Below are 15,639 nucleotides of genomic sequence, written 5' to 3' on the forward strand. Positions count from 1 at the left end.
CTGTCACACATGCCTGTGTGTGTGTGTGTGTGTGTGTGTATGTGTACTCATGCCTGTCTGTCTCTTTTGTCTTTCTCTGTCTTTCTCTCTCTGTCTCTCTCTCCCTCTCTCTCTCGTGTGTGTGTGTGTGTGTGTGTGTGTGAAAGAGAGAGAGAGAGAGAGAGAGAGAGAGAGAGAGAGAGAGAATACATGAGCATGCCCATCTGTGAGTATATTCTACTTACAATCAAAACCACATTTCAGAAGTGAGGTGAAGGTGTGTGCTTACCTTTGGGGAACTGGGTGGAGCTGTCTGAGATGCCCACTTAGTCCCTGGAAGGGACCAGGACTCCACACCCCACAGGCTTTGAAGGATACTGTCCGTTTCAGAAGTAAGCAGGTACTCCTGAGCTGGAAGAGAGAATCCTCAGTCAGGCCTCAGGCCAGGCATCCATCTTTAAAACTGACAGGTCTTAAACATCATCATACTGTTTCCATGCTCTCGCTAGCCACAGATGCTCCCAAATGGCCATCCCTGCGACAGAGGCTCTCTTTGTGCCTGTGAAATCTCTTAGCCCCACACTTAGTAATGACATCATCATGGTCTTGTGGCACCTCAGACCACTGCCTGACTCCCTAATCCCCGGTACCTGCCAGCTCCTCCAGGGTGGGACTATGCCCGCCCTCCATGTTCTCTCTGCTAGCTCCCACCCCCTGCATGCACCTCCTACAGGGGGCGCTAGGCAGCCTCCAGAAACCTAGTACAAACAGCTTCATTAATCACAAGCATCTCCTTCTTTGACAGGTGAGAAGACCGAGCTCACAGAAGGCAGACTGCTAGAAATCAGGGGCAGAGTGGGGACAGACAGAATGTACAGCCTGGTAGCTGTGGAAACAGGTACCAGACCAGGCTAGAGGACAGCAGTGTGGTGCAGTGGGCAACGCCAAGCTGACGAGAAGAGCCTTTGCTTCTCATGTATTCTCATCCTACTGTGTGCTGGGCGTGATAAATGGTCATCCTATAATCCTTTCAGAAATGCTCTGTGGCTCAGAGAGGCTGATTAACTCATCCACTGCTCAGGGCTGGCAGGAACAGAATCTAGTAGATGAGCCATGAAGAAAACAGATCTGGAGAGTGCTAAGTCCTTCTGTGAGGGCAGCCTCACAAGCCCTCGGACCCCTGCTCGACCCCACCTCTGTAAATCAGCCCACACTACTATTAAAATGGCACTTAAGGCCTGAGAAGAGGAGAGTCTGTCTGGTCCCTAGCACCTTAATTTCTCTACTACAGTAAAGACAACAGGACTACAACAAATGACTCGTGTCCCTCTCTCTGAACAGCCACAGTTAATATTTAGTTCATCTCCTGGCCTGCTGACCACACAAGGATGAGCGTGCACGATTCAGCTGACAGTATAGAACATCTCGTGTGTTACCATCTTTGAATTTAATGCCATAACATTACACTGCCTTATGACATGACATTCTCAGCCACCTTAGTGGCTGCGCTACCTTCCACAGAGGACATGGGTTAGCCTGTCCCCTGAGCTTGTTCCTAATATTATATGGGAATTACTTATGTGAGATGAATGTCCAGGGCTGGAGAATGGATGCAATGGTTCAAAAAGAAGAACAGAGCTGAGGAATTTGAGGCTCTTCTCTCTTTCTAGTGTGTTTTGACACTATGAGGTGGGAAGGCAGGACTGAGCAGCAGCAGGAGAGGGAGAAATAGGAAGTCCCCTTCATGGTACAAACTCGACACTGGGCAGTTTGTACCCGGCTAACCCAGCCCTGACTTTTGCTGAATGCACAGAAATGTTTCTGGCAGATGCACTGACCTCCTCCTCTGGCTGTCTTCCCCTTGGAGCCCACATCCAGGTGGCAGACTGTCTGGAAGAAAAGATAGCTCAGTGAGTATACTGTGTAGAGCAGGATAAAGGTTCCCAGAGGACCAGCATGAAGCTAACCTCCCTGTGCAGCTGAGCTCAGCCTGTGCTGGGAGGTATGTGTGGTGATATGTCGCCCACATTCCCTCCTCAGTCACCTTAGAGGTGACCCAGGCCAGGCCTGTTCAAAGGTAACACACACCAGAGACCATTCAGTTTTCTTCACTCGGATTCAACCATGCAGAGACAGCAACATGTGTCTTTTCAAAAATGTATTAAGAAAAAAATCAGAGTTGGGGCATCTGGTAGTGCTGGGGGCCACTGATTCATCTCCCAGATAATGAGGAGACCAGGAGCCCAAGGCCACCCCTGCACTACTACAGGGATCTGTAGGGAGCAGGGCGGCCTCAGGAACTCACGCTCCACTCAGCAGCCCGGGCGGTTAAGAAAAAGCCATCTACTAGATCTTCAAGACAGGTTGAAACCTGGTTCTTGCATTCTGTACGGGGCAGGGCCCTGCATGCGGTGGCCCTGGGACATCTCTTCTCCCCCATCATCAAGATGCTCCAGGCACCATCACAACCCGTCATCACATCTGAAAGCTCTCCTCTCTTTCCTTCACTGGCAAACCTCTGTGTGAACCTCAAGACCTAACTCAAATGTCCTGGTCCCTTGACCATCTTCCCTCCTGACACAGTTCAGCCACCTGCTTTGCTACTTGCCCTGACCGGGTTCTACGTGACAACTGGGCTCTGTGACGGATTCCAGAATGGACTGACCAAGGCAGTAACTAGCAATCAAAGGTCTGGACTTCACTTACCTGTCCTCTGGTCATAACCCATTCCTCCCACCTTTCAGGAGCCTTGTGCTCCAGGAATAATAATGCCTGCTCTCCCGCTGTGCTTAGGTGTGGGTAGATGCCCCTGTCCTGATTTCACTGTCATTGCTATGACAAATGCCTTGATAAAAAAGCAACAGGGGGAATAAAGGCTTATTTCAGCTTACAATCCCAAACAACAGTCCACCAGTTTGGAAAAATCAAGGCAGGAACTCTGGATGCTACTGGCGTGACATCCGCAGTTGTAAGTCAAGAGAATAAACACACACTTGCTTGCTCTCAGCTAGCCTTCTCCTTTCTTCTACTATTCAAGACAGCTGCCTATGCATGTCCCTGTGGGCTTTGTAGTAAGCACTGCCAAGGCCCTGGCTTTCCTAAGTAGTTGAAACTTCACTGTTGCTGGGTGGTGCCCTAGCCCCTGCTGGGTGCCTATCGTGGTCTGAATGAGAAATATCTCCCACGGGCTCATGAACATGAGCACTTGATCCCTAGTTGGTGGGGCTGTTTGGGAAGGTTATGGAGCCTTGTCGGAGGGTGTATGTCACTTGGGACAGGCTTTGGGCTTTACAGTCTCAACCCCTTCCTGTTTTTTTTCTTCTTCCTGAGTGTGGATGGAAATGTTGCTAAGTCAGCTTCCAGATGCTGCTGCCATGATGTTTCCATGCCTTCCCCTTTCATGATGGACTCCATCCTTGCGGAACTGTGGACCAAAATAAGCCCTTTTCTTTGGTTGCTTTTGTTGGGACAGTCTATCATAGCAACAGAAAGTAACTATGACATAATCTATAGCAGGTGTCATACTAAGCTCTACGAGACATTATTTGATACTCAAAGAGCCTCATGGGGGACAAAGAACTCTAGTGACTCAAAACACATAGTTTAGAGAGGTGAGGTTCCAACATCATGTTCTTTGTGATCAGGGCATTTTCATGCACAGGTGACCATGCCTAGATGTGGGCCAGGCTAGGAGAGGCTAGAAAAGGACACAGAGGAGCTGTTGATCTCTGAGCCAGGCTCACTCAAGAAGAGCCTGGGGCTGAGGTGGATTTGGGAGTGGGAATTCTTCCTTGCCCCTTTCCCTATCTCTATGCCAAAGCCAGGAAAATGCCAAGACCTTGAACTCTCAGCAAGGGCCATAGAGAAAGCTGGCTGAGCTGGAACCCACTATCACCACTCTAAGACACCTGAGCTGGAGGAAGGAGTTCCACTGGGAGACAGCCAATGGACAGCATGTGTTGTTCTGGGGAAGCGGCACACTGGAGAGGCAAGGTGACAAAGGACACCACTCAACAGTGCAGGTTCACTGGGTCTGGCCACACAACCATGCGCCAGAGAGAAGGGCTAACTAAGGACGGGCTCGGCCCCTCCCCAAATCCCAGCCATAAAAGGCAACAGAGGTGCAATTCCACCACTGCAAAGATATAAAGTGGGCACACCCCTCTTCTGGGAAGGGAAGGTGCCAAACAGTCTCCATCCCTTGCCCTTGGCCTCAACAGCTCTCAGGTTATTAGAGCCCTCCTTCAGGAAGGGGTATGTGGGAAGACTGAGTGAATCCATCTGTGGAGTAGCAGCCTGAAGGGTAGGACAGGAGCATGACCAGATATGAAACACAGATGGCCTGCCTGGGTGGGCATGGCCCATGTCCCATTCCCACATTCTCTGTTTCCAAGGAAGGGCTGGTGGGCACCTTAGGGTTTGAATTCTCCAGGGATGTTTCCAGAAGGCTTCTGTCAGAGACGCACCATCTCCCTACTTGCCAACCTGCTACTGTGCACAGCCTCGCCCAAGGCCATCAGCCACTCATCAGTCACCAGGCAGCCCTCTCAGATGCCAGCCAAAGCCCATAGGCCTCCATCAGGACCACCATCTGTGTTCCCCGAGGCAATAGCCAGTGTCCATAGAACCAAGTGCTCCGGACCAGCTTCCAGGCCAGCTGCCAGCAGGAAAGCTGCCACCATCACCACTGAAGAGCTCAGTGTCCCTCTCTAGCCACCACGGTCATCATGGCCCAGAATGTACTGCTGGAAGGCACAGAGGTTGGTTACACAGTACACAGCCAACTCCTCAGACCCCAGCCTAGGGAACTTGTCTAGGGGACTCTTAGGAGGATTGTCCCTCTGGAGTTGCTGGGATCCTGCACCACCACGCCGTTCTCCCATTTCTGGAAGCTAATGAAGCCAGTGCCAACACCATGGACTCCACTCAGCCATGCCACCTGTGTGCTTGCTCTCAGGATCTGCCCAGGAAAGGCACCTTTGGAATATTCTCTGTCTTCACAACACATCACAATAGTCTCCGCTCCTTCTATAAGAGAATTGAATACTGGCCTTCCTGTGGCAGGAGGAATTGCCTTGACGGGTGCCAGACCCAAGCTGTGACCAGCAACTACTCGCCACCTACCCATCTCTGCAGTGGCCATTGCTGGGGCGCATGCAGACTCCCACTGTAAGTTTCAAGTCCACCCTCTACTACAGACAAGTCTCTCAGCACAGAAAGAGCTGAATTAGAACGCTCCATAGGGACACAGGTCTTTGGGCAGGTGAAGACCCCCTCAGAGTCTCATTTTTGTGTTCTGAATGGGGGATAATTGCACCATGCTTGTGGGATAACGTATGCTTTACCAGTCTGCAGCAAGCACTTAGAACATCACCTTCACACCGTCAGCAGAACATGGAACTGTCCCCCTCATAAAGTGGAGGACACCAGAGGGTGGTAGAGTGGAGATGGCAACCCTGGACCTCCAATCTCAGCCTCTTGCCTACAGGAGACAGGTCATCTCGTTCTGGCTTGTCAGCAGCTGTCCTGAACAGACTGTGCTCTTCCCATGGTAGAGATCAGAGAACAAAGGTCAGAGGACTTAGAGCCTTGTACATCAACCTTGACCAGAGCCCTGGTGAGGCCAATTGTTCCCCTGTCCCTTTTGTTAGCTTGCTTCTTTTTTTTTTTTTTTTTTTTTTTTTTTGGCCTCCTTTGTTTTCCCCCAGGACCCCAGATCTATGGCTCAGGGTGGCAGGAACTCTGTCAACATTGCTGGCCAGGAAAGGGCACAGCAGGCTGACACAGTTTCCAGAAAACAGCACAGGGGTGGGCTCCATTCAGAGTCACCTTCTATGCTGGTTGGCTTTTATCAACTTGACACAAACCTACACATGCCTACAAAGAAGGAATGTCAGTTGAGGAGTTGCCCCCATCAGACTGAGCTGTGACCATGCCTGTGAGGAACCGTCTTCACTGTGGATGTGGGAGTGTCCAGCCCACCGTGGGCAGCACCATCCCCTAGCAGGTCCTGAGCTGTGTTAGAAAACAAGCTGAGCATGAGCCAGAGAGCAGCCCAGTAATCATCACCCCACCCTCATATTCTCTGCTTCAGTTCCTGCTTTGGGCCCTGAGTTCCTGCCTCGGTTTCCCTGATGATGGACTGTGATCTGTGAGCCAAATAAGTTTCTGTCTTCCTCAGATTGCTTTTGGTCATAGCATTTATCACAGCAACAGAAACCAAACTAGAACATCTTTTGAGCTGAGGGTAGCACCGAGCCGAGTCAGGAGCAGAGCCAGGGCTGTGACACTCAGTAGACAATGAAGAGGACAGAGAGGCTGACCATCAGGGACAGTTATGCTTGCTGTGTGGCTTCCCCAAGATCTACACCCCAGGACAAGAGGAGACATCTCAGATCCAGGGAATTTCCTCAAAGATGAAAGTATCCAGCCTGGAATACACTAACACCCACTCCCCATCTGTACTCCACCCCCACCCCATTCCACACTTCCATCCCATGCTCCATCCCCACCCCATCCCCACCCCATCCCACACCCCCATCTTTCTTCAGTTCCCTCATGGCCTTCTGACAACAGATGGCGACTGACCAACATATGAACACACGAATGAATTTGCCTCTCTGATAACTACAGGGGGAAATGTGCCGACTTTTCTGGTGCGTTCGCCCACCTAGAGTATGCCAGGCCACATGCTTGTTCTGTTTTTCATAGATAATTGATTATGCTCTGATTTACACATCAGCCCCTTCGAGTTTGGTTATTGGAAATCAGCCTCTCCCACCCTGGTTTCATATTGTAATCAATACATCTTTGCTTTAGCCATGCCTCACTCACCACAATTATTAGGCATCAACTGTACCCCTGAGACTGTCTTAATTACTTCAGCTAGAATCTGCTCTCTCTCTTCCCCCCTTCCATAGCCACAGAAATGGAGGAGCGCTAGACATGGCTTCTGGTGTTCTGAATTTGAGATCTGGCCCTGCACCAAGCCTCTATACCTTTGGCAGCTCATGGCCTCCAGTTTCCAGTTCCTCAGTTGCATGGCAATTTGGACCATAGACACCTGCAGGCTGTAAGAGGCTGAGGTCAATCCCTGTGCAGCCAGGAGCAACCCCAAGACCATATTCTTCAAAAACAGCTCTCTGCATTTACCTCCTGAATTGCATCCACCAGATGTGTCTTAGAGGCACATCTGGCTCAAACCCAGGAATCAGGCCTCCTGTGTGGGGGCAGACAAGGCTGACACCGCAGGTGCCCCAGGCTGAGCCAAGCCTGGGAGCTTTCTATCTGGGTCAGAAGAAATTAGCACCCAGCAACCATCCTCCAACCATCAGAAGGACTTCTGAACATTATGCCCTCAGTTTCTGCTTCTGTTGACCTTCAGCAGAGGAGACTCTCGCACGCTGGTTCATTATCTTTGTGTGAGTGTGGTGCTGGGCATAGCACCCAGGGTTTCATCCCCACCCAGCTACATATCCGGTTGGTTCCTGATCTTGTGTTTCAGGAAAAGTTCCCTGGACAGATTCTGTGTCAGACAATGGGGAGACAGAAAGCTGGGGAAATGCTCTGGCTTCACAGAGAGGTCTCAGCCAATGCTCTCAACAACACAGGAAGGATCCCATGTGTATGCTACACTATGCATGTCCAGCTGCAGGGCAGGGCAGAAGGGTGTGATGGGGATTGTGGTCATTGGAATCCAGACCAGTTGCTGGGGATAGGCACTTGGAATTGTGCCTTGAAGGCTGAATAGGGGACTGACTGTCAGTGGAGTGGACCAAGCCTTCTATTGGAGGGGGCTATGTGTACCTCATGGAGTTTGGGTGACAAGAATTTCTGGTGACACAGCATGACAGTGCCTATGTGACACATTTATGTCTGTTCCCCTGAGTCATAAGCCCTTCAGAGACAAAGGATCCCCAGAACTTTTCCCAGTACCCAAAATACCAATACCACTTGGAGGAGGATCCAGAGTGTGAGGGGTGGGTCAGTAGCCAAGACAGCACAGGCAGGCAGGGGGTCTGGGCTGGGTCCACTCATGGTCCCTACCAGCAGGGACAGTGTTGTGCTTGGCAACTTACCTCTAGGGCTCCCGGGATCAGGAAGGTGGCAGTATACTCAGCCAGAGCCACGTCATCAAGCATGTTCTGCGCCAACTCAAAGAGCAGGTGGGTCTTGGGCTCTTGTCTTGGCAGCTCCTGCAGCAGTTGCTCAATGAGGCGGTTCCTCTCCTGGCATTTGTGAACCATGGAAGACAGCTTGGCCTGGAATGTGGGGTGCATGGTATAAGTTGAACCGAGGGCCAAGGCAGTGCCCCATTCTCGGAACAAGTCCTCACCCACACCAGCACCTCAGGGCGGCGCGCTAATAGGCTCCAGGGTACAGTAGTAGGGAGGGGAGAGTTGGGCTCTCTTGTGGTGCAGTTCTCTGACTAAGTGCCTCTCCACACCTCAACCCACCAATCTGTACAATGCATTGTGAGGGGAACCAGACCCACCCGGCACAGCCCCGCCTTTCCATTTGGCTTCACACTGTTGGTGTAGGAGGTCCTTCTTTCTATGTGTTGCTTTCATTGGCTGGATAACGAAACTGCCTTGGCCTTTTGATAGGGCAGAAACTTAGGTAGGTGGGAAAGACAAAAACTGGATGCTGGGAAAAAGAAGGCAGGCAGGGAGAGTGGCCATAGAGTCGCCAGAGTCAGACATGCTAAATCTTTCCCAGTAAGCCACGACCTCGTGGTGACGTACAGATTAATAGAAATGGGTTGAATCAAGAAGTGCGAGTTAGCCAATAAGAGGCTAAAACTAATAGGCCAGGCAGTAATTTAATTAATACAATTTCCATGTGATTATTTCGGGTGTAAGCTAGCAGGGCGGGATGGAACAAGGGGCCCACAAAGCACAAAGTCCTGGAGTTTTCCTTCAGGTGAGAAGGATTTGTCAAAGCAGGAACTTAGTGGGAGAGCACTCTCATGGTCTGACTTTATGGGGGTCATTGCATTGCCCTGTCTATGGTTTCCCAGATGGCATCTCAGAGTCTCAGCAGGAATTCTCAGTTCTTTTTTACCAACGCAAAGACAGACAAGGAATGATGGGAGAGGAAGTGGTTCATATGTCTGATATAAGAGCTGCGGAAACTGAGTCCACAGGAGAAGGCAGGAGGAAACAGGGTTCTGGGTGTCATGGTATTTGCCTGATGTTTAATCAAGGCTCCTCTTAGTTCACCATACAGAGACCAGGAACTCAGGGTGAACCTCTGCCTCTTCCCAGTGCAGGCCCAGATGAAATGTCACCTTATCCTTCTGGCAAAGCGCATGTGGAACAACAAAGAACATCCCTGGGTTTGTCCCAAATATAAATATAAATATAAAAGGATAGGTGGGGGGAACTTCCTTAGGAAACAGGTACTGGAGTGTGTGCAGTAATGGGACAGTGGAGGAAATAAAAGATGGAGAGAGGGGAAAAAGAGAGAAAAGGGCAGAAGAAAAAAGGAGAGGAGGAAGATGCGTGGTGGGGGTGGGAATGTGAGCACCCACAGCCTCAAACCCTTCCACCTTCTAGACTGCACCGAGAAAGTGGGACATGACATGTGGGGTCAGGACACATGCCACATAGGACGATCCTGAACACATGAGAAGCCAGACGAAGAAAATATATGGAATGCTGCCCACGTGGGGACCTGGGTGACACCTGTCCCTGGCTTCTTGGGTGTTTTCATGAAATGCCAAGCACTCTGTTATGAAACAGTGACGTGGTACTATGTTACCTTCAGAGGACTCATGGCCAGGAGCGCTTCATGCTGCTGTGCCCGAAGCTCCTCAAGCTGAAAGGAGAAGCGCACTTGTGACTGAGCAGTGTGGCTTTGGTTCGGGGACAGTGCAGAGTGCTGGCCTACCATCACCCTTCCCTGTGTAGAGATGAGGTGCCGGGGAACAGCTTACCGTGATCGCCAACATGGAGCCACAGAGACACAATCTGGTGTGAAACTTGGATCCCTGAGCCAGACATGATTCCAAGCCAGCTGCCCAATGTGACCTGTGAACCCCAAGCTGAGGGCTATGATGAAGCTTCACTAATACAGGGCACCTAGACCCGGGCATGGTACTCAGTCACTGGCTACTGCTACCGCTTGGGGAAGAGTAGCAGCATGGGATTCTGTTCCTGGTGGGAAGCACATCCCAGCCCTCAGCTCTGGGATGGCCTCGGTCACCCAACACACGGAATGCAGCATGCAGGCTTTCCTGGTTTGGCCTCAGTCCCTGCTGGGAAGGACCAAGTGTGGAACCCAACACAGCAAAGAGAGGAGCCGGGAACAGGCACTTGTATGAGGTCACTCAGACTTTCCACATTACTCCAGCATCCACCAAAGGCCCTCACTTCTGTTCAGCCAGATTGCCTGAATTCTTTCCCATAAAATATATTAAAATGGAAATTTTATAGCTATTCTTTTACACTCTATTAAGAGTCTGCGATGACCTGAATAAGCCCTCCATCCTTATCCCTAACCTGTTCTGACCCATCATCTTTTTGTCAACATTACACACACACATACATACATATACGCACGCACGCACACATACAAATCAGGATGTGTGCGCACAGACACATGAAAACCTGCTACATGGAGAGTGTCGCAATCCTGTTTGGTAATTGAATAGAGAATTCTGGTGATGTTTTCAGGCAAACCAACTGGCTTCATCCCTTTAAATCATGCACACTTCCTCCTCATGCAGCTTGTGGTGTGATTTATTTCAGTAGGTCTTTGTTGGTGGGCATATGTAACACTGGTCTGCTTCTTTGTTTTACAAACAGTATTTCTGTGCACCTGTTTGGTGTAACTTTCCAGGACTGATCAAAGGGTAGATTCCAGCTTCAGGTGCACTAAGGTATTCACAGGGACTCAGTGTGTTACTTTGAGGTAACTGCTCCCTGCCTCAGTTTGGGAAAAAGCTCAAAAGTGTCCCTGTGAAGTGAGCACAGGACAGTCACAATTCACAAGAGAGTGCTCAGCCCTAGATGGGACATCTGTCTCACATCCTAGTCTCTTCCCAGACTCAGGGATCATTGCAGAGGAGGGGGCAGGGATAGTGTGAGAGCCAGGGTGATAGATGGCTACAAGGGAACAGGGTTTTAGGGACACAGCAGTTGCACATACGAATTTAGTGTTTGTGACTGCACGAGACCCAGGCTCACGTCAGACTGAACCCCAGCATGAAGAAGGGGAGTGAGCATGGGGTCCTGCCACTAGCCAGGGAGCTGCTGACAACTGGCAGCTGCTGGGAGAGAGAGGACCGGTTTTCTTGAAGAGTGCAGGCCCTGGCAAGTGGAGCACACTGTGGTAGAAGGCCACACATCCAAAGTACATGGGCAGCACACACCGGACTTGATGGATTTAATAAAAAAGACAACAAAGTTGGGTGGATAGGGAAGGGAGCGGTGGATCTCTGAGGAGCTGGCAGAGGGTTGACGTGGTCAAAACGTATTGTATGAGATTATCAAAGAACTAATGAGTTTTTTCAATATAGGGTTTACTGTGTAGCCCTGGCTGTCCTGGAACTCCCTCTGTAGACCAGGCTGTGCGCCAACTCAGAGATCCGCCTGCCTCTGCCTCCCAAGTGCTGGGATTAAAGGCACGAGCCACCTCTGCCCAGCATGAACTAATGATGTTTTTTAAGCAGATGAGAAAAGAGTGGAAAAAAAAAGCTGGAGATTGGGAGAAAGCATTTTTGAGTCATGTATCTAGTCATTGCTTAGTTACAAACATTTTGGGGGCTGCTTAGGGTTTTCTGTATAAAGGATTATAAACAAATATCATGTATTGATGGAAATTAATTCACCAACACTGCCAGCACTAAGTGCTGACACATGTCGAGAAACAAGGTGGGGAGCTCCTGCGTATTGCATCGGGTTTCTGCCAGTGAAAACACTCCACAAAGCCGCAGCGTCAGGATTTCTGCCATTTTGTGTGAATATGCCTATCAGGGTCTGTGTGAGTTGAGCCACGTGTCGGTCTGAATGTCTTCCACAGCCAAGGTCCTGAACCAGTCCCCCTGGGGTCTTTCACCGCCCTTTTATAATCATTCCACACATTTTCTGCAGAGAAGCACCGAATTACCCTCTTGAAAGTCTCTGAATGTATCTGTGCTGGCTAGTCTTATGTCAACTTGACACAAGCTAGTTATCTGAGAGGAGGGAACCTCATTTGAGAAAATGCCTCTGTAAGATCCAACTGTAAGGCATTTTCTTAATTGGTGATTGACAGAGGAAGGCCAAACCTACTGTGGGTGGTGCTATCCCTGAGCTAGTAGTCCTGGATTCTATAAAAAAAAAAAAAAAAGCAGGCTGAGCAAACCATGGGAACCAAGTTAAGAAGCAGCACCCCTCCATGGCCTCTGCATCAGCTCCTGTCTCCAGGCTGCTGCCCTGCTTGAGTTCCTGTCCTGACTTCCTTCAATAATGAACAGGGATATGGAAGTCAAATAAACCCTTTCCTCCCCACAGATCGAAGTGTTTTATCTCAGCAATTGGAACTCTAATTACGACAGCGCCCGATGCTTTTAAAAGATCCATATATACACGCCGTTTCTAATGGAGGACAGCTGGCTGGAAAGGCTCCAGGTCCCTTGCTTTCCTTCTTACGTCACTCTGTTCTTTAAATCTCTAGCCAATAATGCCAAACTGTTGGTACATGCTCCTTGGGGTCTGGAAACATTTGGAGGAAGAGAAGGGTTGGCCCAGCCTACCTTGCCCTTGAGCTTATCCTGGAGGCCCACAGCCTCATCCCGAGCCACCTGCAACTCCCGCAGTGCCCAGCCCTGGTCCCTGAGCTGGCACTGTAGAGTCCGCACCTGGTGGTGGAGCCGCTGTATGCACAGTTGGGGGTCTTCCTCAGGGACAGCAGCCTTGGAGGTCTGGAGCTGAGGGAAGAAAGTGTGTGTGAAGTTCTCAGGTGTTCATATGCCATAGCCAACAACCAGTACTTGTTCTAATGTCTGTCTGTCTGTCTGTCCTGTTTGTTTTTCTCACAGTAGAAGGAAGAAAGCAAGGAAGGTGAATGAGGGAAGAATGGAAGGAAGGATGAAGGAAGGGAAAGAGGAAGCCAAGAAAGGAACAAATAACTGTCTCAAATTCTATAACCCAGCCTATTATTGCCAGCATTCATTTTTCCACATGGCCTGCTCTTGTGCCTCTGTGTGCACACTTGAGTGTGTGGGTCATGATGGACATTTTGGGAGAGGAGGGGAGAGAGTACATGGAACTCCAGAACAACATCCCAGAATATTATTCTCAAAAATATGCAAAGTAGGACCAGGGTTCTGTTTAATCACCGTCAGTCACCATTGTATTGAAACACTGAGAAATGAATGACATGTCACACACAAATCAAATTGTCAGACACACATTCCAATAAGGCTTCATGACTTCAGATAGGACAGCAGTGCCGAATTTCCCACAAGCACTGGCTTAAACCAGCTCCAGATAATCTCTTATTCTCTGACAGAACACCAGGGTAACAGGTCTCACAAAGACGCCAAGGGATGCAGGGGGAAAGGAACTTGCCCAGCCCTAAGTGGGCTCAATGGTAGGGACAGTGCTGCCCCCAAATGGTCCCGTGTGGTAAGTTCTCATTGTTTTACTAACTTACATACGCATACATCTGCTCACATACAAGTGTTTTTCTTTATCAATTTTTAAAGATTAAAACTGTTAATTCATGTGTATGTCTGTGTGAGTGTGGGGCACATGGGTGCAGTGCTCAGGGAGGCCAGGCGGTGTCAAACCCGCTGGAGCTGGAGTTACAGGTGGTTGGCGGCTGCCTAGCATGGGTGTTGGGAAAGTGGAACTTGGGTCCTCTGGAAGAGCAGTAAGTGCTCTTAACCCTGAGGCCATCTCTCCAGCTCCTCTATAAGATCTGATACAGGATACATAGCCTTTGCCTTTCACCCACCACATGCCACATGGCCTCCCCACTTTTGTTAGTATTGGGGTGCCATCTGAAGCTGTGCTCAACTCGATTGTGCTAACGCGGTGGGGAGACAGGCCTTGTCTGTGACAGGAACACACCTGTGGGTCCTTGACTTGAGACTTCAGGGGGAGGATTTCTGGGCCCATGACCAAGGTGTGATCAATGACTGAACCACTAAGGTAGGTATGAGAAGGGGGGGTACCGCTTACAGGAAGTATCCCCTCCACGAAGGACTGGGGAGCTCAGAAACCCACAAACACCCTTGTCCTTCACCCACTCGTCTCATGGCTCCCACCATTCCACACTCTAGTGGGAGAGGGTGGAGGGGGTCCCAAGCTATTCTGAGTGGGAGGAGGAGGGAACAGGATTCATGAGATTCCATGGCTGATCGGACATCTCCCTGTGAGCAACGACCACAATAGCAGAATGTGATATTTTCCTTAATTAATAGAAATTCACACTGCGTAGGCCTGAGACTCACAGGCTGGGGTCTGTCAGGAACAGATGGGTGCTCCGGATGGTTCCATAAAATTTAGCTCCGTACTCCAAAATGTGGCCTTTTGAGAAGTTTGGTGGTTTGTTACCACCTCCTGCCTCTGGTGGCTCGGACAAAGACTCTGCCCCACTGGTCCTAAGACAGTGCCCACGACATGATCTGGTGGTAGAGGGGGAAACTGCTTGTTGCCTGGGTCTACCCTACACAACCAACTGTGTGCTGTGTTTTTGCTTAGGAACACTGTCCCGCGAGAGTTCTGGTTGACAGAGAGAGTGACAGACACAGGACGTTCAACCCAAGTGACAAAAGAAGGCCCAGAGACTGTGGGGGCCCTTAGGAGCTCTGAGCAGAGGATTGGCCCCATCTGTGCTGTCGTGGCAGACACATGGCACATGCTGGGACAGTAGCATTCACCTGTTCTGGTGATATAAGTCCCCATCACAATGACATCAATGGCCACAGAGCTGCAAAGAGCTGTACCTGAGTCAGCTCCAACACCCTGAGCCTGCTCCGTCCTGAGCCCGATCTGCCCTGAGCCCATTCCATCCTGAGTCCACTCCACCCTGAGCCCACTCCACCCACTCCACCCTGAGCCCACTCCACCCTGAGCCCGATCCATCCTGATTTCGCTCCACCCTGAGCCTGCTCCACCTGAGCCCAGGCTGCAGGGCTGCCCCGAACATGAGGCTCAAAGGCCAGTAGCGGTTCCCAAGGAAATGCAGGGACACACAGAGGAGCAGTCAAGGATGCAGAGAACTTGCAATGCAGCTCAGGGTGCGGCAGGTAGGGCATAGACAGTGGCAAATGTAGCTATGGAGACTCAACTGTGTATATCCTTACTGTAAGATTTGGGGGTTCATGTCCAGTATGACAAAAAGCTATGAGAGGGCCACAGGCATAAGAGAGACTCTGGGACAAAATGACAGAAAGAAGGACCTTTCTTCATCCTCTTCCCTAATCATCCCTAAACCCTTTGGGGTTCATCTCTGGCTGGTAATTCTACGTTTCTCAACTCCTAGCTGTGATTGTGACCCCCAAACTTCCTCTTTGGTCCTCAAACTTTCTCGCTCTATGTCTCTCTGTCTCTGTCTCTCTCTCTGTCTCTGTCTCTCTCTCTCTCTCTGTCTCTCTCTCTCTGTCTCTCTCTCTCTCTCTCTCTCACACACACACACACACACACACACACACACACACACACACAC

The 15,639-nt window shown here is 50.3% G+C and overlaps 1 protein-coding gene across 1 annotated transcript in view; it reads right to left on the reverse strand.

The window, feature by feature from the left end:
• The window catches only part of CUNH4orf50 (chromosome unknown C4orf50 homolog), a 65,108-nt gene that overhangs the window by 23,771 nt on the left and 25,698 nt on the right, over positions 1-15,639 (reverse strand). The window contains exons 7-11 of the mRNA XM_050141064.1: positions 12,719-12,892; positions 9,742-9,798; positions 8,054-8,240; positions 1,818-1,865; positions 269-390 (exon numbers count right to left, since the gene is read on the reverse strand). Coding sequence (XP_049997021.1) covers positions 269-390; positions 1,818-1,865; positions 8,054-8,240; positions 9,742-9,798; positions 12,719-12,892 — 588 coding nt within the window. The remainder of the gene's footprint in view (positions 1-268; positions 391-1,817; positions 1,866-8,053; positions 8,241-9,741; positions 9,799-12,718; positions 12,893-15,639) is intronic.

The sequence above is a fragment of the Alexandromys fortis genome, unplaced genomic scaffold (assembly GCF_014885135.2).
Source record: "Alexandromys fortis isolate MF-2015 unplaced genomic scaffold, M_Fortis_MF-2015_v1.1 scaffold_7, whole genome shotgun sequence".
NCBI lineage: Eukaryota > Metazoa > Chordata > Mammalia > Rodentia > Cricetidae > Alexandromys > Alexandromys fortis.